The sequence below is a fragment of the Perca flavescens genome, chromosome 2 (assembly GCF_004354835.1).
Source record: "Perca flavescens isolate YP-PL-M2 chromosome 2, PFLA_1.0, whole genome shotgun sequence".
Classification (NCBI taxonomy): domain Eukaryota; kingdom Metazoa; phylum Chordata; class Actinopteri; order Perciformes; family Percidae; genus Perca; species Perca flavescens.
Window position 1 is genome coordinate 34,106,497 of NC_041332.1, and position 26,263 is coordinate 34,132,759.

The 26,263-nt window shown below is 41.2% G+C and overlaps 1 protein-coding gene across 1 annotated transcript in view; it reads right to left on the minus strand.

Moving 5' to 3' along the window:
- The window catches only part of frmpd1a (FERM and PDZ domain containing 1a), a 51,808-nt gene that overhangs the window by 21,384 nt on the left and 4,161 nt on the right, over positions 1-26,263 (minus strand). The window contains exons 2-4 of the mRNA XM_028601214.1: positions 19,282-19,389; positions 5,642-5,764; positions 4,964-5,127 (exon numbers count right to left, since the gene is read on the minus strand). Of these exons, the coding sequence (XP_028457015.1) occupies positions 4,964-5,127; positions 5,642-5,760 (283 nt within the window). The 5' untranslated portion in view covers positions 5,761-5,764; positions 19,282-19,389. The remainder of the gene's footprint in view (positions 1-4,963; positions 5,128-5,641; positions 5,765-19,281; positions 19,390-26,263) is intronic.

Genomic DNA, 26,263 nt, shown 5'->3' on the forward strand with positions numbered 1-26,263 from the left:
TTTTAGCTACAGAGTGAGACATCTCACTTCTCTTCCATCTTTGTTGGGAGTCACACATGCGCAGTACCAAGGTAAGGACTACTAGCCAGTCAGTTGCAGAGTATGAGGGCGTGCCCTGACAGTACCTAGGTAAGGACTACTAGCCAGTCAGAAGCTGAGTATGAGGGCGTGCCACGCTAGCAGCTAGGCGAGCATTATAACGCGTATTACAAAGTGACCCACGTTTGTCTCTGAAGTAAAGGCTGGACTACAATAGAGCTGTTTGGAGCAGTTTGTGAACAGTGTTTTCTGTTGGAGATGGTAAGTCCTTTTGGGGTGGACTTTGGGCTTTTTCACTTTGTAAACCTATTACATGCACACAAAATATATATAACACAAATCAGGAAAAGGGAAAAGCCAAAAACAGTCAGGAGCCCATATAAGGATTGAAAGTTTTTTTTCTTGCTGTAATCATTCCTCCTGTTCATACTGGCCATTGACTGACCGAAACTGGTGAAACTGATATTTGGAACAGATATGCATTTACTGTACAGTAAAAATGAAAATCTTTTAATCAAACGATTCAGAATGTTACAAATTCCAACACAAAAGTTTGTTTAAATGCTTTAAGCAATCATTTAATATAACATTATATCTATATAAATTTAAACTTAATACACAGTAAAAAAAAAAAAAAAAAAAAAATAAAAACAAAAAAACCTTCCTGAAGTCTAAACATGCTAACAGTTTATTCTTATTATTTAGCGGAGCCAAAGTAGCACACTTTTTAATGAATTAACTTTATTGGTTATCAGTCAAATAAAACACAGACACAGATCATCTGCGAATTGCCCAGATAAAGGTCGATCCCTAATTAAAAGATCCCTTCTTAACGTTAATTACGTTCCCCATCACTTACATTGGGAGTCCCACACTAGGTAACTCCTGCCATTGGCCTTGATGTAGGCACTAGCATTACAACTGGAGCTGCTTTTTATTATTTTATCCTAGAGCTTACCAGCTCTAAATGTAGGTTGTTTATTTTATTTATGCAAAACTTAACAATATACTTTCTAGGAGAAAGCTTGTAATTCTATTTTGGTGTACCATCACAAAGACATGAACAATGTCACTGGCCTGAGTTTCCACCATACAATTGCTGAATCTGAAGGAGGCAGCACAGCAAAACCATGGTTGTGACTATCAACAGCATACGTGAATTTATGTGGCAGTTTATCATTCACCTCCCTATTACTATCAACAGCATGTTTTTGTCAACATCAGGTAACCCTCCAATACTGAGTTATTTAAGTTATTACTTGATGTTAATGTCAATCTAAAATGAACATAGACAGGGCCAGATGACACCAATAGCTCTGAAAATGCTTCCAAATAAAGAATTCATATTTCCTGTCAAAATGCTGCAGCACTTACAAGAGAGACAGAAAGAGAAGAAAAATTGAACCAAGGCTTAGTGGGGCCATTGGAGACATGAGCAACCGTGTGTGTGTGTGTGTGTGTGTGTGTGTGTGTGTGTGTGTGTGTGTGTGTGTGTGTGTGCGTGCGGGACAGGCAGAAGCAGATGGTGACAGAGCAGGCTTAAGCCAGACTGGCGAAAGCGAGGTAATGTGCCCCCAGACCTCAGGGGCATTTAGATCCTTGTGGCTCTGCAGCTCAGCTACAGTATATACATGCACTGTAAATAATTGCTGTTAATTAACAACAAGATTCCAACAGTATTAACCTGTTATTGTTAAATACAGCGCTTTACTGTTGATACAAAAGAGAATCTGTTAAAGGAATACGCCACCGTTTGTGGAAATAGGGTTATTCAATGTCTCCTCTATATTTATATAGGTGGGAAAACGCATTTTTGTCTCACTGCATGCATTGTCTTAGTCTGGCTGCACCGCCGCTAGCTTAGCTTTGTTGCCATTAGCATGTCATGACTAAAAATGACCCCAACAAAAACAAAACCTAATTACTTCTTGTGGCCTGCGTATTCACAACAAGTAAAAATAGCAATGCAGATTAAGACTAGAAGATTTCCTAGGTAGATATTGACTTGGGACTATATTGGGTGGAAGTAAGCATTTGGTTGTCCAGCAACCCAGAAACAGTGACTTTGCGCTGGCCGCAGAGCTCCGCGGGCTGCCGATAGCTCTGTGCCCGAGTAGCAGTGCTTCGGCTGTAGCCTACTTCCACCCAATATAGTCCCAAGTGGGGTCATTTTGGCTACGTTCACACTGCAAGTCTTAATGCCTAATTCTGATTTTTTACTCAGATCCGATTTTTTATTTGGCTGTTCACATTACCTTTTAAAATGTGGCCTATATCAGATTTCAGTGTGAACTGTTTGCGGTTTTGAAATGACCCACATGCGCAAAAGAACAATAACATCAGACGCAGCATGCTGTTGCACTAAAATTAGGGAGGTTATGGAGGAAGTCAGCATTTTCACTTTTATTTCAAAACGTTTGTGTAATGGTAGCCATAGCATTAATGAGCAGGTGCTGAGGAGGAGAAGAATGAAGAGAAAGAGAGACACATTGGCTATTTTGGCCTTTTGTGGGGTTATGGCTGCAAATTCACTCCAGAGGTCTGTGTGACCGGATGACCGATTTGCACGTCAGGACCGCTACAGGCCTCCACTAGAGTTTCCTCCGGCTTCGCCCTCGCACGCGCTCACACTCACACTCCCGACGGTGCGGGCGAGACGGGCCGGTGGTGCGCCCGACCCAAAGGGACCGGGATCCCACCTCAGTCGGCGCGCGCCGTCCCTCACTTTCATTGCGCCACGGGTCGACCCTCTGACTCGCGAGCGTGTTAAACTCCTTGGTTCGTGTTTCAAGACGGGTCGGGTGGGTTGCCTACATCACCTTTTCCGCCCAGGTTGACAGCTGCATTGGGAGCAGGCGGCCCCGCCCCTCCCCGCGTGGAGAGAGGGCGAAGCGAGGTAAGAGTCGCATCAAATCCGCCTTGGTTGTTCACATTGCGGCCGGATTGAAAAAAAAAAATCAGATCTGGGTCAGATTTAGGACCACATATGGAAGTGGCCTGAATCCGATTTGAAAAAATCTGATCTGGGCTAGATTTGAGTGTTCACACTACTTCTGAAGAAGCCTGACCTGGTCACTTGACCCCAAAACATTTGGGCCACATTTGCCTGCAGTCTGAACGTAGCCTTTTACTCACGACATGCTAACGGCAACAAAGGATTCGCTAAGCTAAGCTAGCGGTGGCGCCGCCATACTAAGACAATGCATGCACTGAGACAAAAATGCATTTGCCCACCTATATAAATAGAGGAGACGGTGAATAAATCTATTTCAATTTAAGTTCCTTTAAGTAACGCTTTATTGACAATTTTTTAACAGAACTATAATGTATTCATAAAATACAGCTTTTCTGCTTATCAACTATCCAAAGTATTTGAGTTAACATTATCATGCAGTATTTTTTGCATTTTGATAAGAGCAACTTCACCTGAACTGCACATGTGAAGCAGGATCTATACTTTTCTTCATCCATCCCCAACTTACTAATTATTTGGTAAGTAGCAATTTTATTTAATTCATAAATCAGTGCAAAGTCTATCAGGGATGTTTCCAGTTTATTTTCATTTCTGAATAGACATGTGCTTGTCATGATAGAATGATTCAGCAGCTAGCTTGAATTTCGGAGATGATTACCTAATAGGTCAACACAAGGAGGCCATTTTAATTTCTAATTTCTAAGTTAATGTGTGGACGTATTTTGCCAGTGAATTCATGACGCATAATCATAGTCTTGACAGTGTAAAACTTTTACAGTCTGGGGAAGTGTTATTTATGTTCCGTTTCGGAAACCGTACAACTGTTTGGATGTTTCATGCTAATTTGGATGGCTGAGGGCTTAGTTTAGGGCTTGGGATATTTATTTTTTGTATTTTTATGCTCCACATTGTGATAAGAGGAAATAAGGGGAATGCTGATTTTTTTATATGAGAAGCTTCAATGTATTTTGGAACTCATTTGTCTAAGGTTTTTGTAAAGAATTCTTTAATATGCAATTGTTCTTGTGGTGAAGTTTCCAACTTTATCAAAATAAAAAGTCAAGTGCACTAAAAAGCTCTCTTTTTGATCTCACACAACTATTCCCATGCGTATAATCTGCTAAATCAGTATTCATTTAGGTGAAAATAGGTTTATAAGGCTAAATACAAGAAATCAGTCAACTGCAAGATACTGTAAAAGACAGACACTGCCAGTGCAGTGTGATGAAACACTTCACGAGTTGGTGTTGGGGAGGATGAGAGGAACCAATCACACATAGCTGGGCTCACCTAAACATGCAGTGTCAGCTATGAAATCAAACTCCCTCATACGGAGTAGTACTGGATTTCTTCTACTCAATAGTTGTCAAGGGTGAGAAGTGCTGCGTAGGGCTGTGCAAATAATCAAATTTTAATTGCGATTAAGGTTTTGTCTCCTAACGATCCCCAGAACAGTAATTGAGAAAAAATATTATTTTTTATTTTTATTCTTGGAAGTAAACTCTTATTTTATCTTGTGTTCGGAATGAGAAAAAAAGTGTGAAAAGTATTAAGGGAAATTTCATAGTTTGAGGTGTTTTCACTGTTTCACTATGTTCTAAGTTCAATAATTGCAAATTTCCAAAAGTCAATGAGTAATCGTGTTAAATAATTGTGATTTCAATATTGACCAAAATAATCATGATTATGATTTTTTCCATAACCGAGAAGCCCTAGTGTCACGTTGCTTTTAGGGACAAGGGTTACATGTCTGTGTGTAGAAGAACCATGAATAAACAAAACAAGGTTTGTTCACTGGAGGCACTGGGGTGAAGAGACCGGTGAAGAGAGGGGCTTAGCTGTCATTAACTAATTAATATTTTGTCTAGTAGTAGTTTAAGACCTTCTTGTAATGTTGCTTTGCTTTTCCCCTCTTATACGTTTCCATAAGTTTCATAAGTCTTGTAGTACCTGGGGTGACCTCCTGCACCAGGATGGGGGTCTGGATGGACAGAGTGAGGCCATGAGAGTTGAGGTTGGGGTCCCGTTGGATCTGAACGGTGAAGCGGAATGGGTAATTCCTCTGATCAGAGCCACTGCTCTCTGCTGACTTCCCATCCACTGCAATCCGTTCTCTGGAGAGGAGCAGGTGGACATCAATTCAAAAAACAAAAAGACATATTCAGTCTATACATTGAGTCTTTTTTTGTGTGTGTGGCATTTTAGGCATTTATTTGATAGGACAGCTTAGATATGAAAGGGGAGAGAGAGAGAGCGGGAATGACATGCAGCAAAGGGCCACAGGTTGGAACCGAATACACGGCCACAGTGGTGAGGACTGAGTCTCTGAATATGGGCGTGTGCTCTACCAGGTGAGCTACCCAGGCGCCCACAATTCAGAATCTTACTTTGTGTATTTGCATTTCTGCTCAGGCACTTTGATCGGTTCTGTGATGAACAACTGCATATTATTAGAAGAAAAGGGAGAGAACCAATACATACAACAAACAGTAGCAAAATACAGCATCAACTCTTTGATTATTTGATGGACAAAGCTAATGCAAATGGCCTGATGGGTCACTAATGTGAATTTCCCATGATCTCCTACATTAACTAATGAATTTAAGTAAGACAAAGAGGAGGGTTTACCTGCTCAGAGAGTGAGACCTGCTGCCTAGGTCTCGGGAGCGTCTCAGCCATCGTCCCACCACCTGCTCCACCCGGCTGGTTCTACGGGAAGGGGAGCGGCTCCTGTCCTGAGCCTCCATTTACCTACAAGTGGGCAAAGGTCAAAAGGAGTTATACATTCATACAGCATAATTGGATAAATGGCTTAACATTACCGACAAAGTGCCAGTGCAGTGTGATGAAACACTTCACAGCTCCATCAAAACAATTTCAGCTCCTAATGATCACAAAAACAGAATAATCAAGAAAAAAGTTTTTTTGCACATTATATTTTGCAAGTAAACGCTTACGCCGGCTACACACTGGATGCGTGGCGTGTGCTTTGCAAACCATAAAACGTGTCCGACGCGGCGCTGCTGCTGCTGCTGCTGCTGCTGCTGCTGCTGCTGCTGCTGCTGCTGCTGCCTTGTCTGGACACATGGATGTTTCCCATTGATTTGCTGCACTCAAGCAATAGTATACTTCATGTTAAATATATACTGATTTGATTAGAGCAAAGACAACGTCGGCAGTATTGACGGCAAAATAGGCTACAGAATATTTCGTTCTGTATGGACAGGTGCAATATTTGAAAATCTATAATTATTTATTATTATTTTTTAAATTACATTTATATCTTCATTTATGTCAAAACCTAGAGACTTTCAAACATCAAAATGTCATTTATGCATTTGTGTCAAAATAACATACGAACATCTTTTCCTATTCTATTTTGCCACGCTTGTGTGTCGTGTGAAAAATAGGCGTCGGTCCTATTTCTAGCATGCATGCGTTTTCGGCGCGGCTTGAGCCGTTCCTGAGATGTGCGTGTCATAAAAACGGACACGCCACGCAGCTGACACGCTCACGCTACGCAGTGTGTAGCCGACCTTACTTTGTCTTGTTCAAAAAAAAAGATTTCAAACGGGAAAAGTATTAATGGAAATTTACCAGTTCAAGGTGTTTTTCACGGTTGATTTCTGAACTTTTTCACAGTTTTTTAAGTTCAATAATCTTTCCAAAAGTCATGTTAAATAATCTTGATTTCAATATTGACCAAAACAATCGATTTTTTCCATAATCAAGCAGCCCTACCCAGGAGAGAACATATCTTGCAAAATGCAGTGCTTCAGAGACACAGCAGACACACATTTGGCTTGGTATTGGGACCTCGGAGGCCAACAATGATGTCATGTGTGACTTCATGCAGCCAAATAGGCTTTTAGCCTGAGTTATTGGCCAATTGCCTTTTGCATTCAAGCCTCAGTAAACATCAATATCAATATTTCCTAATTATCAATAAGGATGGTGTATCTTTTAGATGGGTCCCTGTTGTGTTTGCTGTGAGGCAGGTGGTTGGCATAAATGATTGTTGACAGGCCGTGGTGGTTGGTGAGCTGCTGGTAATGGACATGGGTCGCCTCTGGAGTCTATGTGGGGTTTAGTCAGGCTAATACATAGAGCTGAACTTGGGACTTAATGGGTCTTTGCGGAACCTTGCAATATTCTAGGTAATGCTATATCAGCTTACAAAAACACAGAAGGGGTTTAAGAAAAAAATCGATACACTTGAGTATCACAAAATGTTATTTTGCAATACTACAACAAAACTTTTGTTCAAAAATATTCATGGTAAGACAGTGGTTCACGTTAATGTTATGTTTAAACACCCTACTGCTAGATGGCTATGCCGAGACGCGCCACTAGTGTCCCTACGGCTGAACTCTGGACTACTTTAGCATATCAAAATTAGCTCACCGACTTATTTTTAAATATTAGTTTTTCTAAAATTATACTATAAAAAAAATCCCAATATATCGCCTTACGCACAGTATTGAAATATATTGAATTGTGACCCATGTATCGTGATACGTATCGTATCGCCAGCTTCTTGCCAACACACACACACACAGCTGAAACTAAAAGATTATTTTCATTATCACAAATTCACAAAAGATTGGAGTGTCCAATCCCACCGTAGTTCAACATCACGTCTCCTTAAGTCCTCTAATATTTCCTCATTTATGTCAACACATCCATGATTCATGGAACTGTTGTGTAAAACACAACAAGCCACAAAGAATGCTGCGACTTTTTGAGGACTGTACTGTAAAGTGCCTCTTGACCTACCTAAACACCTGAAGCGCATTTTCAGTAATATTTTTCCTTGTAATTATGTATGGTTTGCAAAAATGAACTGCTGCGTCCGTGTAGATGAGAGAAGCAAAGTGTATGCGCGTTGTGCACACGCTACATTATGGCCAAGCATGCGCCCCTAAAATAGCATCTGACTTTAGACCAGGTTTTTCCTGGTCAGTGGCGGAATTGGTTTCTGAAACTGCAAAATAGCACCAGGGAATGTTTGCGCCTGAACACGCCTCCTCTTTTCGCTGAACCGCCCCCGGGAGCGCAAACACATTTCTTAATTTACCGCCGTGCGTCTGTGGAGAGAAAAGTCCACTGTGCGTCGGGTGCTAAATAGGAATGATCCATGCGTCGGTGTAAAAATTCAATTGCGCTGGGTGCAAGATAGGGCCCTAAGTCATTATTAGCTACACAAAATGTACATTCCTTAGTCATTACAGTTAGGATTTTACAGCACTTTTAAAATAAGAGGAGAATAAGCGTGTGCGTGTCAAATGCCATGGTGGGCCAAAACAAACTTGGCCTGTCTATTTGGTTAGATTGTTAGATTTAAACAGTGTTCTAATACACTGCGATATCAATTGGATTTTGATTAATCGTTTAGCCCAACTATACTTGTACACGTAAATTTGTCTTTAGTGATAAGGATCACTCACACTGTGTTGTTTGCTCTTTAGTAAGTGGTTTACTGTTGATCTTCTTTTATTGTTTTGCTGAGAATACACACACAGGCTTGTTAAAAGGAATCAAACATTAGCCAGGAATACAAGTATTTGTTCTTAGAGACACACACACACACGCCCACACACGCCTTGTTCATTAGACGTTACCTAATACCCCATTCACATCATCAAAGGCTGAACCTACTCGACTGTAACTGGGGAATAGATACTCATGTACTTGTGAGCATTCGTAGAGTCACCTTAATCTGAATGACGGAAAGATGGAAAAGCATATAAGCAGTAAATGAATAAGTGAACAGATGAATGAATGAATCATTTAGAGTAATAAAGCAATCAATGGTCAAAAAAGTGGATAGATGAGTCCAAAAAAAATGAATGAGTGAATGGATGGGTGGATAATAGATGGAGGCAGATAATTGAATGGATTAATAGATGGATGGAATGAATGATCTCAGCGGGTCGGTTGTGTCCCTCAGTGAGGAAGGAATCTCCCCCAGACGGCCGCTGCTGCTGATGGGCATTAGCACGATCCATTAGAGAAAACAAGAGGGTAGGGAGGGAGAGGAGAGTAGGAGTTACATCATCATGGTACAGTATGCATCAGGTACAGTATGATGACCTAACTCCTGAATGAAGAAAACGGAATGAAAGGAGGATAGAAAACAGACAGTGATAAAAGGTGAGAGAGGAGGAGGGCTCAGTGATGAAAGTGGTGAGTGACACACCCAGACAGCAATGTCTCCTGGGGATCCTGAGTCATAAGCACATTATCCATCCATCTGTCTGCGAACACCGCTCTCCTGCTTCTCTCCCCCCCCCTTTATAGGTCTTCCATAGCTCACTCTTCCTGTTTGCTTCACTCTCACAGTATCTCACTTCTCAGGTTACAAAGACACAATGCAGAAGTGTACTTAGGTTCGTTGGGGTCAGAATAACCCAACTAGCTCACCAGCGTGGTGATCTCACCAGTGAAATGGATACATACGCAAATAAAAAGAAACGTAAAGCCCTCCTGAATCGTGGATTTCCATAGGAATTACATCATTCTAAAAGCGGATGATCATCAGGGATGGATTGCAGCCAAATGTCTGAGCATTTAAACTGTCAAACACTGTGACAAAGCCTTCATACACCTCTAATCCCCTTTAATCCCATAAACATGTTTCCCTTCTCAAGTGACTTTAATTGACTATACTGATGAAGTACAAGCCCAGTTGTCAGAGCCGACCAGACATACTGTATGAGCAAACTAAGCGGCTGCTTAGGGCCCCGTGGCTACCAGAGGGCCCCCAAAAGCATAGAAAACGAGTCACCCAGTTAAATGACATCGGCACTCAAGGATCCAGCCAAGTTTGGCGAAAAGATACCACAGCTCCCGACAACCTGCTAGAAACCGACGTAGCACGGAGGCCACCCAGCTCACCAGCCAACGCCTGCACACTAGCCAGCAGGATCCCCAGCAGAGAAGTAGCAGTCGGTGTCCATTTTAGGCTTTTATTAGTGACAACTTAGACATGAAACCTGCAATCTCTCTCTCTCTCTCTCTCTCTCTCTCTCTCTCTCTCTCTCTCTCTCTCTCTCTCTCTCTCTCTCTCTCTCTCTCTCTCTCTCTCTCTCTCTCTCTCTCTCTCTCTCTCTCTCTCTCTCTCTCTCTCTCTCTCTCTCTCTCTCTCTCTCTCCACCCAGGCACCCAAAAGGCTGCTTTCTTAAATAAATACCTTTATTAGGGAATATTTAACAATATTATACAATATACTGCACATAGAATGTATAATATTGTTGAACAATTCTATAAATGGTAACTGCATTATATTCTGTAAAAAATGTTTTCCTATCGACGCATATCGGACAAGATATACACCGATACAGATACATAGCAAGTGATGGGCCAATATTGATTGACCCGTAATATCGGCCAACCAATATTAGTTCTTCAGCTTTATTTTTAAATACACAAGTTGATGATTCAGTGCCAAGTGAAGTGGTAATGCACAATGTGAAGCCCCCCAAACCAAATCTTGCTTAGGGCCCCCAAAAGTCTAGGGCCAGCGCTGCCAGTGGTCCAGTGATCCAATCCACTGTGGTAAAATTGTGTTGAGATGGCACAGCAATTCTTGTTTTGCAACCACAGCGTTTAAGATAAAAGATCAAGACAGGAAATGTCGGCAGTTTAAATAAAAAAATAAATAAAAAAGGTGTAACATTAGAGGCTGCTGGGAATGTTATACTGTACTTCAGTCTCATATCAACCACAAGACACATTGCATTTCTCGGTCTTACACTTTTCACAAATACTCGTGTTGCATCCATTGCTGACTGTTGCAGTTACTATTGGTTTCTCATAAGGAAATAATTAATTTTAAGCATTTTCTACTCTTGTAGTCATCAATGTTTATTCATTTTGGATAACAGATTGTTGAGCCATGAGATAGATTTTTGGAAAGGCTGACTTGTGACTGGAAGGTTTCTAGGTTGAACACTGGGACTGACAATAAGTTGTTTCCACACCTAAAGTTCAGTTCAGTCAACAGACCAAATAACAAATTAGTTCTAATTTGTTTAGTATCTACGCTGAGCTATAACGCACAAACCAAATTACAAACAACAGACTGACAAGTGATGCTGTACTGAACTGCACTTATGCATCGGTTTATCTTCTCTGGTGGTCACAAAGAGCCAACAAAGAAATAGGCGGTTTTGAGCGTAATTAGTCTGCAACTACAACTGGAACTCATATGTGATAATATGTCATAATTATTAAGGACAGCTAGAAAGAAGACGAAAACAAGACATCATATTTCGTAATAGTGGGAGGGGGGCAGTTGCTTTGCGATTGATGTGTTTTACACAGTTTATAATGAGTAACTGCCAGAACACACAGTAACACAACACCCCTCTGATTTAACACCTTTTCACTTTCTGATGTATCAGGGGAAATCTATGGTTTGCTTATTGCTTACAAGATTATTTCCCAGACAGTTCCCACAATCAACACATGAATCATGTAAATTGACTAGCATTTAGCTTTTGAATTCATTCACAAACTACGAACTACCACACAATGGTCAGGGTTGCATTGCAACCAGAAATTATGTCAACCAGTTCAATGCTTGCTTTGAATAGTTTTTAAAAATTCTAAAACCAAAGCTTTCCAATCTTGTTGACCACCTTGCAGATATGAAAGCAGAAGGATGATCAATGATTCATTTAGCCTATAGTGAATTTATAGTGATTCAATATATTTTGTGTGTTGTGCTTCACAATAAAACAACCGTTAACAGGGAAATAATGCTCAAATGTAAATACAAAGAATGATGAAAGCCATTACTCATAAATCATTTAAAACTAAGTTTATAAATTCGCCTTTGATTGACATTACACAGAACGCTGTGTAGCCTACAAAAGTAACTCACATCAGTGACGTTGACCAAGTGACTTAAATCCAACTCATCCTGATGTGCCAATGCCACAAATCTGTAACTGAGTAAACATCTGAGACAAATATTGGTAATTTGTAAATATAAATACATTATTTTGTGATACTATATTATACTTTGTATAAAAAATAAAATCACCCCCAACCCTTAAGTTCAAATGTATTTTTTTCCGTGGACTTAAATCATTGTTTTATTAATATTATGCCATTGCTGTCTTGGCATTTGGCCTGTTGTGCCCTCAAAATAATTGACAACACCAAAGGCCAAGTGGCCTTGCCCCTAAAATGGTGAAATTCCAGGCCTGGTCTTTACAAAGAGGCATTTAATCATCAGCCCAAACACTTAAAGCCTGTACAGCTACAGCATGTGCTGCCAGGTACTTGCACTCCCTAGTGATGTTGTTGTTGTTGCTGGCAGTGTTACAACACAGCACCAATCTGGCAACCCCACTGTAGGGACAGGTGTAAGAGACAACTTCAGGACTACTGAATCTGCTCTACAAATTCAATCTACATCTATCTATTTCAGTTTGGTATTTTACCTTTATCTTTAAGAGATAAGCTAGCTGTGTCGCTCTACTTCCAGTATTTGGCTTGTTAGAGATGGAGTTTATAGTATTTTCTTCATCTTGTGTAAAGATAGCAAACAGCTAATATTGGCCTATTCATGTAACTGAGAAATGAAATTTCTCAGTTACATGAATATGAAATGTAATGTAGATCCGTTACTGTGGCATGTTACTCAATGCTCAGACAATTTCCCTGGTGAAAGAGAAGTTCCTTTTCACACTGGTCCTTCCTTGGATTTCATCTAGATTAGCATCCGTTGTCTCTTCTTTTCGCATTAATGTTTTGCTGCAATCATCATGCCCTCCCTCGCTTGTGTGTCCCCCTCCTTCTCTTTGAGGTTATTAGATTAGATTGTTTAACGGTAGGAGGAATCAGATTTCTGTTCTGTTTTGTTTCTCTGCGCCTCTAACACAACGGCAAACATGGAGCTTAAGAAAAACTCCACTCTCAGAGAATTACACATCACATCTATCCATCTATCACATCATTTCATACCACATATAATATTTGTGAACATTGTCTTTGATTTTCAACATTATACATAATTCATTTCGTAATGAAAAGGCTGACATTTGTATGGATTCTATTCTATGTTCATGGGTGCGTTATTGTTTCCACACCCATACAGTTGGGACAGATCGACAGTGCTGCCAAGCGAAGATCATGTCAATTTGAAGTTGAATTCACTATTTCTGACATACTCAAAACTAACTTATTTTGCAATCACAAAGGTGTTTACTTTTAGTGCTTTGAAGGATTTATTTTCATTATTTCTTCTGTAGTGATGATAAAGGTTACTATTAAATGTAGCTGCATTGAATGTAATATTTTAATATTGCCAAACCGTTTAACTGTGGTGTGCTGCTGGAATGTCAATAACACCTACAAGGAGTTACCAAAATACCAAAACGTGCAGGTGAAGAAAACCTTTCAACTTGCTTAATTGTGATTTTAAAAACCTGCCTTCTACTGTACAGTAGATGATTTTTTTCGGATCAAATTCCATTGTAGCTGCTCGAGTGTACTATGAGTAAACTAACTTGATTCAGACCGGATTGGATAAAACGTGTCCATCTGAGGATTATCTACCTAAAAAAACTTTGACTGGCAGACCTGAGGCCTGTACTACGAAGCAAGATCAACATGCCCTGGATCTCTTTCAGTTATCCGGCTTCACCTAACCTAACAACCACAGTCCCGCATAACCTGTATCACGACGCTGGTTATCAACTAGTTCAGTCAACCCAGGGTTTCCCAATCCAGCGGCGCGCGCGTTCAGAGGCGGTGTTTGTGCACCACGACCAATCGCAAACATCTACCAGAGCCGCATGTTTTATATTAGAAGAGCAAATTATAATTCTACATAAATATGAAGAACACAGACTCGGTTTTACAGGGAAAACGCAATACAGTTGCTGCTTCCTAAAACAGGAAGGAAAGAAAAAAAAAAAAATAATTCAAGACGATGTGCGCATTGGCGACACACAGCTCAAGAAGCCGAGAAATAGCCGATATGTCCCTCTCATTAAAATATATATATTTCATAAAAATTCTCTCTCTCTCTCTCTCTCTCTCTCTCTGAGTGAATGGCGGATTGAGTGTGGAGAGCGTAGGGTGTGCGGATTTATTTTCAGCGTGTGTGAGTTTATCTTACTCTATTTTCGCTTTATTTTTGTGTGTTTATATGTGTTTTATTTATTTTTATTAGTTATTGGTGTGTTTCGTGTTTTTTGGTGGGTTGGTGGTGGTGTAGGCCTAACTGGTGGCGTGTCTTTGTTTGGCACAATGCCGGTGGCGGAAGCCTCTGCGGCTGAGTTTGAGAAGCTGACTCGGCGTCATGCTATCAAGCTCAGCCCGGTTGTTCAGTGTTCTGTGGAGGAGGCAGGTTTGGCGGTGGGAGAGGTGGTTGGGTTCAGCAGCATTAAGTCTGCTTCCCGTATGAACGGAGCGATTGTTATCTTTCTGGACAGTACCGCTAAAGTCAGCGAGGTGGTGGAGACCGGTGTAGTGATCCAAGACACTTTCACTCCCGTTCTCCCGCTGGTTAGCCCGGCCATAAGGGTAACGATCTCGAATGCTCCTCCGTTCATCAAAAATGAAATGTTGGTAAAAGAGTTATCCCGCTATGGACAACTCGTCTCTCCGATAAAAATGGTGTCTTTGGGCTGCAAATCCCCGCAGCTGAAGCACGTCGTGTTTCACCGGAGACAGGTGTACACGATACTCAAAGACACGACAAGTGATCTAAACCTGTCCTTTTCTTTTAAAGTGGAGGGTTTTACTTATATGGTTTTTGCCTCATCGGAAACGATGAAATGCTTTGGATGTGGAGTGGAGGGGCATTTGATTCGCTTCTGCCCGGTGAGGGGGGCGCAGCGGCGGCAGCTGGCGGCGTTCCGACAGCGACCGAGGCGCCGTTGATGGCAGGGGCCGTGCCTCCCGCCGTCCCGGTGGTTGATGGAGATGTACCGGCGGATCTACCGGCACCGGTGGCCGCGTCGATGGGGGCGTTTTTGCCGGTGGTGGGAGATTTGCCGGGAACGGTGGCCCAGGGTGCTCCGGTGGTCGTGATTTCCATCTTGACTGATGGCCCCTCCACTTCAGGTGATGAGGCACTGAGTAGGCCTACACTAAATCAGATCTCTGATCTAAGTAAAACAAATGAGTGTGTGAACACAGTAGGCCTAGAGATGAATGACAACGTGAGAGGGGGGTGAGGCAGGGCTGCTCTCTCTCAGGAATGTTATTTTCATTATCCTTCGAGCCTCTGCTCCACAAATTAAGGAGCAAGATGAATGGTGTGTGTTTCCCTCAGTGTCCTATCTCTTTTAAGTTTTCTGTTTATGCAGATGATTTAATTGTTTTGATAAACTCACAAAGAGATATTGATTTTAAAAGATATTCTTAAAGATTTTGGTTTTATTTCATCTGCAAGAGTGAACTGGGGGAAGAGTGAGGCTGTGATGGTGGGGGAGAGTTTGGGGGATCGGCTCAGGCTGCCAGGTGCTTTAGTTTGGAAAAAGGGAGGACTGAAGTACCTCGGAGTTTTCTTGGGGGATGAGACCTATGTTCAAAAGAATTGGGACAATGTTTTGGAGACTGTTAAAGGTCGGCTCAATAGATGGAAGTGGCTACTGCCAAAGATGTCCTTCCGAGGCCGCGTCCTTGTTTTGAATAATTTGGTCTCATCTTCCTTGTGGCATCGAATGGCCTGTGTTGACCCCCCGGCCTCTCTCCTGTCCCAGGTACAGAGGCTTTTGGTGGGTTTTTTTTGGGATCGGATGCACTGGGTCCCACAGAGTGTCCTGTTTCTCCCTAAAGAGGAGGGAGAGCAAGGACTGGTACATCTGGCAAGCAGAGGTGCTGCGTTCCGCCTCCAGTTTTTGCAGAGGATGCTCACTGGACCGATAGACGTTTTGTGGAGGCCTTTATCCCGCTGTATTCTGCAGCGTTTTAACAGACTCGGCCTGGATTTTAATGTGTTTTTAATGGACACTAACAACGTGAGCACGTTGTCCCTGCCGGGTTTTTATAGAAGTGTTTTTATTGTATGGAACCTGCGGAGGAGACAGAGAGCGGAGCAGGCAGTCTCTCTGCACTGGCTCCTGCAGGAACCTGTGCTGTTTGGGACGGTGCTGGACTATCCTGGCTGGGGAGGAGCATCTCTGTCCAGGGTGCTGAGAACTGCCAGGATTTCTACTCTGGGTCAGGTGGTGGAGTTGGCTGGGCCTCGGCTGGATGACCCCGTCCATCTGGCTGCTCGACTTGGTCTCAGGTCGGTCCGGGTCACAGGGCAGCTTCTGGAGTACTGGAGACACAAGCTGACTGGACATGAATGGTCCCTCCTAGACTCCTTCAGTAATGGGTCACTGCTGCCAAATGAGAATGACCCGTATCCTTCCCTGGTTTTGTTCCCAGATTATAAAGCCTGTGGAGACCCTCTGTTAGAGCCGGTGCGTGCCGTCTCTTTGGAGAATGCCTCAGGAAAAGGTTTTTATGGTCTTATGGTGAAGACATTGAATAAGACCAAGCTGAATGGACGGACTGACACTCCATGGAGGAGTCATCTTGGTCTGAATACGAGTTTTAGACCTGCATGGAGGGCTCTCTATAAACCTCCACTGTCTAAAAGACATGCAGACTTGCAGTGGAGGATTCTTCATGGGATTCTCGCGGTGAACTCTTTTGTGTCCATTATAAATTCTGCTGTTGAGGACAAATGTCCTTTTTGTGGACTGAGAGAGACAATATTTCACTGTTTTTCTGAGTGTCAGCGTCTTTCTACTGGGATTTTGTTTTTACAAACTGTTTTTACCAAATGTGGAGAAGCTTTCAGCAAACAGGTTTTTATCTGTGGTTTTCATTACAGTCGCCATCACAAGCACAAGTGTCAGGTTCTGAATTTTGTTTTGGGTCAGGCCAAGATGGCGATGTATGTGAGCCGGAGGAGGAAGGTGGAGGATGATTTAAATGTTGAAGCCCTCCTTGTGCGTGTAAATGCAATTAAATCCAGACTGCTGGTGGATTTTAGCTTTTATAAAGCTGAGACCTGAATTTGTTCCAGCAGGTCTGGGGGTTTAACCAGGTTCTCTGTTCTGTCTCCGAAGAGAAACTGACATTTGGAGATGTGCTCATGTAGTTTATTTATTTTGAACATGTGTTCTGATGTAATTTATTGAGGCTTGAAATAGAGCGGCAAATAAAGCCGTTTTCAAAAATCCCTCTCCCTCTCCCTCTCTCTCTCTCTCTCTCTCTCAACGGTGACGCCATTATCAACCGAGTGTTGATTGGTCAGTAGGGGGAGCTTTAACACTGGCTGATCTCAGATATCCACTCTGGCTTGAACCCAAAGTTACCTCGTTAACGCCAAATCTGGCTTCGTAGTACAGGCCTCTGAACTCTCATCTGAACTTTTACTTTTACTGAACATAATAGAGGCCGACCGATCTATCGGCAGGACAATATTAGGCATTTGTCAAACTATCGGTATCGGCATTTACAATGGCCGATAAATGAATATTTTGATGTACCCCTGTTCTGTTGTGACAATAAAACAAGTTTATTTTTAAACTGCATTATCATATTATTTTAGAGAGGACTCATAAATAACTACAAATAACTAATGTTAGGAAAATCGGTTTGTTTAGTTACGCGTTTCTGGATTTAAAAAAAAAATAATTATATATATATATACATATATAATGTCGGCCGATATATCGGATTTTTAAAATCACCAAATATTTGTATCGATATCGGCCTTAAAAATCCTTTACCGGTCGGGCTCTAGAACATAATGACAGCAGGAAGCCCTAATGTCACTCTTTAATGCTGAAGCTTGGGATGGACAGGGTAAGCACTGCTGCAGGAGGAACACACACATTCACAAGCTGAGTGATGGGGCTGCAGCAGCATTTACTGTATAGATTATCGCCCACTTTCCACACTTAAGCTCTCACTTGTACTTTCATTAATTTACTTTGACAACTTTCATGTCCCTCTATCCATATTGCTCTATACGTCTTTGCATTTCACATGTACTGCATACAAGATTTTGTAATCACCTTTTATGAATTCAGGTAAAAACTATTGAGTCACACAAAACATACACACAAAAAGGAATTGTGGAGCATTTTTACGTTAATTTTGTGTGGTATATACCCTTAACCTTACCTTACAGTTAACTCCCTTTCAGTGTGTTCACGCTAAATAATACAAAAAATAATGAGCTGTATAGGTGGTCCCTGGAGCCATATCAGCTACTATCAATCTATCATCACATACTAGGGCTTTGACTTTTGCACAAAAATCATATTCAAAGTATTTATTAATACAATTTTGACCATTAAATGCCTTCAGTTTTTTTTTAAATTAAAAGTCAGACTCTGGATTAAACACAAAAAGTATGCTTTCCACAGGAAGTTCAGAGCTTTCACCGTAAGTGGTCTGATGTTTACACTTTTGGTTGCTGGTGTGTGCGTCGAGTCGGTGTGTGTGTGTGTGTGCAGTGTTGCCAACTTAGCAACTTTTCAGTTATTTTTGTAACAATCAAGTATCAAAAACTGAGGACACGCTGTTTTCCTCCTTTCCTACTCTTTCTTAAATGCCTAATGAATCTATCTCTTTCTCTCCCAGTGACCCTGTCTTTCTGCTTGAGCAGCACTGGCTGAAAATATTGTAAACAAATTAATAACATAACTAATTACACTGGTCGGACTGTTTCAGACTGATACCTTCGGTTCAGGCTGGTCCTCATCCTCAACACGGGCCTTTTTCAGTCGCAGAAAATACTTTTCAATACTCAACTGGTTTGAAGCAGCAAACATTCAGTGTAAGAATAAAAAAATGACATAAGTTGATTTATAATAAGTTTATTTGATTCACAGCTGCTACCTATAGTGTTTTGACCTCGACAACCCAACTGCATTTTACCGCAAACTTGCGACTAGTTAACTTTCTAAAGCGGGGACAAATCGCTTTCGCTTTGGGTCGGGACTCCAACATTAACACACTGACATTGTATTTAGAATATAAAATATTTATTAGGGAGTTTGTGCGTCACTCCCGCTGAGCCAGATTAGACTGAGCGTCACCTCAACCTCACAGGTCTGTTGAGGCTAACAGACTGGCTAAAACTGTAACACAGACACTGTCTGTGGCTCACTACTCACTTCCCTGTCACTGTCTGTCTCACACTCTCTTAATCCTTTAATCTTGTCATCTTTCTTTTTGTGTACACAAACAAAATCTGTGTCACATTTGTATTTACAGACTCTGAAAGACTGACCCACCTGCTCTCTGCCCTGTGTATCAGGGCTCCATGAAGGCGCCAGTTACAGTCCCGCTGTGCTTTCTCTCTGTCCATCGTTCTGCTGAGGAGGACCCAGTGTCTTCATCTCCTGAGGGCAAACACAGCATCAGAATTAAGAGTTAGGGTACTTCAGATTGATGAGATGACAGAGAGGCACAGGAATATCAATATTATCCATGTACTATAGCACTATCAATGACTGCTTCATGCACCACACATGATTTTCAACTAAAAAGAAGGCTAAAAGAGGAGACAGATAAACAATGGAGGGGAGCTTCCCTCTTCATTCACATGTGCTAAATGTACAACTTGGTTATCATCACAGGAAGGGAGAGGAGGAAAGGAGGGTGTGAGGAAGCAAAGGAGAAATGATAAGAGGAGAAAGCACAGAGGATGAACAGAGGGAGAAGAGAGGGAAAAAAACAAGACCAGAAAAAAGACGCACTTTGTCATTAGAGTGGTTGATAGACAGATATGGATGACGGCAGAGATAAAGGTCTGAAAAGAGGAAATAAATGAAGGGAGGAAAAGGGGGACAACTGTTAATTGAACCAAGGGAGGAAGATGGAGAGACAGACGAGGCGAAAAAGACAGCAGGACTCCATCGCAGCGGGATGGGCCTGCCTGGGCTGCTTGTGCTGTTTGTGGAGTCCCACTTGCCCCTGCTCTGCTCCAAACACCATCCATATTTAATGAGGCCCTTACAAAGCCCTGAAAAAAAAATGATGGGAACTCTTCTGTCCTTCCTCCCTCCCTCCGCCTTCCCCGCCACTCAAAATCTCACCCCTCAGTAATTTTCTCTTTCATAATTCTCCCTTCTCTCACTCGTTTCTGTTGTCTTTCCCTGATTTTCTGAATTTTTTGCTGTTGATTACTCTAAAGATTGATTGTTTCCTGGAGCTCCTCTTTGTCTTCAACTCCTTCCAAAGTACTGCAGGGAGTTATGCAGGCACACAACGCTAAACTATCAGCTCAGCATGTTGCCAATGCCAATGGAGGGATAATTTTAGTCCTGTGCATTTCAAAACAGAATGAATGTGTCTCCTCTTAAAAACAGAGCTGGGCAAAAACAGCTGTGTTCTTTCAGCCATGAAGTAACAAAGTTTTCTCTCTTGTACCCACTCTCATTCAAAAACAAATTGAGGCACATCTTTGTGATTGTGTACTGTATGTGTGTGTGTGTGTGTGTGTGTGTGTGTGTGTGTGTGTGTGTGTGTGTGTGTGTGTGTGTGTGTGTGTCTATGTGCACCGATGTGTTTGATTTCATGAGTGTATGTATGTTTTTATTATGTGAGTGAGTGGTTGGAGTTTGTGTATGTGTGCATGTGTGCGTGTGTGTGTGTGTGTGTGTGTGTGTGCTTTAGTCAGAGTGCTGCGTGCATCAATAATGTATCTAGATAATGCAGCCGCTTCACTCTACCAGGAAGAACTAACAGGCATACCGACGCACAGGGAAAGACAGAGAATGAGGGGGCAAGACAGAGAGAAAGCGAGAGAGACAGAGGCAGAAAGAGAGAAAACACATGAGGTAGCAAAGAGGAAAGATGAGGAAGGGAAATATGAGTGATACAAACATGGAGCAAGAAGGTGAGGGTATGATGGGTAGGGGAATCTAACAAACATTGAAGAACATATGTGGTAGAGCTGGGTGTCAAATACTATTCGAGATCAACCCTCAGTTTTTCCACCCACTTAGAGCGGGTGGGTGGGGTTTATGCATGAAGCGAATTTAGGTATTGTCAGTAACATTCTGGCAGACATTGTCATTGTATTGTTTGTACTATGTTAGATTATGTAGAAATCAAATTTAGAGCTAGAATACATTATTTAAAAAGTGTGGAAATTGATTTTGTTTTTGCGGTTTACAGTAATGATTAAAATTATTTAAAAATATACAAAATTTGGGGTATAACACTCATATTACAGTAGCCTAAATGACCCATAATATTGCGTGGGAATCTGTGCGTCCTATTGGAAAATAGCAATATGAAAAGACTTCACGTTAGTTAATAGCAAATTACAAGGTTTATAACCTACCTGGTATGATTTACAGGAGAAATGATCTCTGTCTATTAAGGGTTGGGTAGCAAAAGGTTCCTAAACGACCGATATCTACTGGACCGAATTGCAAAGCGGATTTCGGTGCCTCACTTCGGTGCCACTTAAACGCCAGCTCTGCCTTTCTGGTGCTCCGAAACGGATGTTAGAGAAAACAAATGAATCACTGCGCATGAAACTAGTTAACACTACACTTGGCAGCAGCTAACGTTAGCCTACCATTAGCTAGTAGCGGTCTCAAACACGGTTAAAATACTGACAGCTTAACAGTTCTAACGTGTCGGCTGTATTTCACTGGAAAAGATTTCCAACACCGGGACATATAACAGTCTGCAGCTGAAGACACAGAATAGACTAGCTGCACTTCGAGACACCATGGCCACTGCCACTGTCGGAGAAACAACACAGACGGGACTTAATGGTGCATTCAATTGCAACTCGTAAGCTTATGGTGCATACAAAGTTTTTACAAAATTGTAAAATACCCTTCTGCCATCTAGTGTTTCTTCTTTTTGTTGTTTAACAGCAATTGACTACTGAAAAAGTTACATTTATAAGTTATTGTTAATAAATTGGTGTGAGAATCAACTAAAAGTGATCTGCTCTGCTGAAAATTAGCCTATACGTAAATGACTTGCCATCAATTTGTACAGGGTGTAAAGCTCAGATGTATGCAGATGACACTATAATATACGTCCATGCAAAAACCAAAAAAGAAGCAACTCTTAAACTTAATTCAACAATGGAAAATGTAACTACATGGCTTAAAAATTCTCACCTGTGTTTAGATGTATCGAAAATTGTTTGTATGTTTTTTTCAAAGACACACTCCGCTTCAGATTGTGAGCACAAAGTCTATGTGTCTGGTAGGGCTGCACAATTAATCAAATTTTAATCACGATCACGATTTTGGCTTCCCACGATCAAATTTGCGTGATCGAGCGATATTTAAAATGCGTCATTCCCTTCATACAACAGTTTTTGCAAAGCCAATCTAGCGCTCCATAAACCACTGTCTGATCACATGTCTACATGAGCCAATCAGAGCTGTTCCCTGCCTGCACCACGCAGCTTAGTTTCTAGATGTAGACCGTTACAGAGGACAGAGTAACGTGAGGAAAATTCCACACTTATAAGGTAGCAGTCAGTCATCATAAGCCGGTCACGATGTTTACCAGTTTACCAGTAAATGCAACATTTTGTCGCGTCTGTGTTGTTTTTCAGACAACAGCAGTGACCATAGTGCTAGTTTGTGTCTTTTAGCTCATAGCTTTAGCAGCAGACTGTTGTACGTCCCACTGTTGGAATCCTACAGTGAAATACAGACACACTACACTGTTTAGCAGTCAGTGTAACGTGTTATTAGGGTTTACTAGCGTGACATTCAGCGATGTTTATGTTGCCTCTAACGTGGGTTTCGGAGCATCAGAGCGCAACGCAGACATGTAAGGGGCAGTGTAATGAGCCACAGAAATCCGCGTAGCTATTTTGTCTGGTAATACCAGGCACCACATGCGCCGTTGACGTGAACAGAAAATTGCGTTGCCTGTATCTTTCACGGCAAACATGCATGTGTGGAAAGCGGTCGCACAACAGCTGAAATGGCATACTCCTTCACAGTATCCTTCAATAAAGGAGGAATGTAGCACAATATGGGTGTATTAGTAGGAATGTAGCACAATATGGATGTAAAAGCAGTTATAATTATATAATTATGTGACAATAAAATTTGTTTTGGCTAAAATCAACAAATAATCATGATAATTAATCGTGATCTCAATATTGATCAAAATAATCGTGATTATCATTTTGGCCATAATTGTGCAGCCCTAGTGTCTGGTGAGAATATTCAAGTTGTCTCTCATGTTAAATATCTTGGTATCATCCTTGATTCCAACTTGTGGAATCAAGGATGCAAACGATACAACCCTTAAGCCTGTTCTCTCTCTGTATAAACAGGCCCTCAAAGTGCTAGACAGAAAACAAAATTCTTATCATTATTGTAAAATTCTTAACAAATATCACATCCTTAGTTGGGAAAATCTAATCAAATATAATGACATCTGTCTAATGTTCAAGATCCTAAATGGTAAAGCTCCTCCACCACTCAATTCTTTTATTAAAAAAAAAAAAAACTCTAAGAATAGAACCACTTGGTCTGTTCTGAGAGGGGACTGTGTAACCCCTTACAGGTCCAGTTCCTTTAGTCAATCGTGCTTTTCTGTTAGAGCTTCTAATAGGTGGAATACTCTACCAAATGAAATAAGACACTGCACCACCTACCATAATTTTACACAAAGTCTCAAGACCTGGCTCTGGGATAGTCAGACTTGTGAACATTTTTAATCTCCTAGTATTTATTATATTAATGTTGTTAGTATTGCTAACCTCCTGCTAACATGTTTAATGTTTTGATATCTTGCTAGGTATCAAACTTAGCTCCCTTTGCATTGCTTGAATATGTATGAATAACAATAATTTGTATTTTAACCATTTTTACAGTCATATTAACCTGTCCTATATTAACGCATCCCTCACGAGTGATGTAGCTTATTTTACCTTTTCGTTATGGCTTGTTACTGTTTTGCATGGTTGAAAGGTGTTAGAAGATGGCTTGTGGCCGATGTTGCTTGGCAGCGTTTCGATGCTTGTATAATATCTTGTACTGAATGTGAATGCTGTTTGATGTTTAGATATGCTGGTGCTTTGCTGCTTCTTGTGGCTCTGCATGGCAAACAGGGATAGCTTATCTGATGCTTTAGCGGTCTGTGTGGTGTCTGGTTGACTTCTGTCTGTTTAATTTAACCTGTACTAATGTCTTGCTCTTTCCTGTTGCTCTGGTCTAAAATCATCTGGCCAAAAGGACTACAGTTGAAAATTAGTCGGCTGTCTAACACTGGCACATTTACAGAAATGTTGATTAATGTGTGTTGTCCTTTATAAATAAAGAATAAGAAAAATGAAAAACATTGAACACAATAAGGCACTGCACACCCACACAGGTAGGGCTGGGCATTAGATTGATATTATATCGATAGATATTTGAGACTAGAAATCATAATATTGTGATATGGCAAAAGTGTTGTCTTTTCCTGGTTTTAAAGGCTACATTACAGTAAAGTGATGTAACTTTCTGAACTTACCAGACTTACTAACTGAAATGTAATTGTAAAAATATTTTCTGAAAGCACCAATTGTCAACCCTACAATACTGTCGCAATATCAATATTTGATCAAGAATATCATGATATTAGATTTTCTCCATATCACACACACACACACACACACACACACACACACACACACACACACACACACACACACACACACACACACACACACACACACACACACACACACACACACACACACACACACACACACACACACACACACACACACACACACACACACACACACGTCAATTGGAAGTTGTGTGGAGCTGTGAAGGGGCTTTAAGGCTGCACTAAGAAGCTCAAGATAACAACTTTAAAATTATATCGACATTGCCCAGAGTTAATCATCTGTGAACTGACCACACCAATGTTATGTTTATCAACTCAGCTTTTTGTAAATGCTTCATAATATAATCTTCCCCTGGTCAACACCAAGGTCTAGAGAGGGAAGACATTGTTTTCACTCATAATTCCCAGTTGAAAGTCAGCACTCTCAATAAAATTCAACACATAAACACAGGAGTCTGCTAGATAATTGAATAATATCAAAAGGTTAGGTAACGGTTGATGTTTTAAGTTTGGTATGGTATGCATGGAATAATACAGTACCCACAAGCCGTATCGGCTGTTGGTAAGAAGAAGATGCCAGTTGAGCCACTAAGAAGTCTAGTAATCAGGTATAAAACACAGTATAGCATCTGTTGGGATGGAACGCACCAGTAATGAAACTGTCACAGAATATTGATTTAAAATAAATGACAATTCACTCTACGAAATAAAAAATTAAAAAAAATCCAGTACGAGTCCATCAATGGGTAAAACAAATTACCCTCTTTTGCACAGCATGCAGCTGTTTATGCTCTCGGTCAATGTTTTTACTTTGGTTCACAAATCTGTTACGATCTTGCATAAATGTTCCTCTCACATCGGTTCTCCTCTTGACCCAAAAGAATTATATGTTCACCAAGGACAGCAGAAAGACAACACAATCCACTTAGAGGCTCAGGACACACACACACACACACACACACACACACACACACACACACACACACACACACACACACACACACACACACACACACACACACACACACACACACACACACACACACACACACACACACACACACACACACACACACACACACACACACACACACACACACACACACACACACACACACACACTTTCAGGTAAATGCCTTATCATATAACTAATTGACACAGACAGTGTTTGGCCGACACTGTGTGTCTCTTAAGTCATACATGCCAACTGGTCAATTACTGTACATGATATCTAGTTACAAGTTATTTCACTTAAGGACAAAGTTTGAAGAGATTTGATTTCTCAAAAACTGTAGTTCTATTTGTGGTGCCAGACAGAGTGAAGGTTCACATCTCTCAGTTGATTCATTCTCTGCAGTTAATAATGTGTAGCGTTTAGTCTCGGAGAGCAGATGTTTGGCTTGGATTCAGAGAACGCATTCATCTTCCATCTCCACTCAGTCAATAAGGCAAATGGGTGTTTCTTGGGGGCAAATATGAAAAAAAGATACAAGCTAACTGGTGCTATTATATTTATCCATGGTTAGCCAATCTTGCAAACGCAAGTGGTTTTTAAACAATTCACAAATGCTTTTGTGAACTGATTACAGACAGCAGTTTTACATCATGAATCTCCAGTTAGTTCCATCTTGTTAGTGAGATATCCGCCGACTAATACTG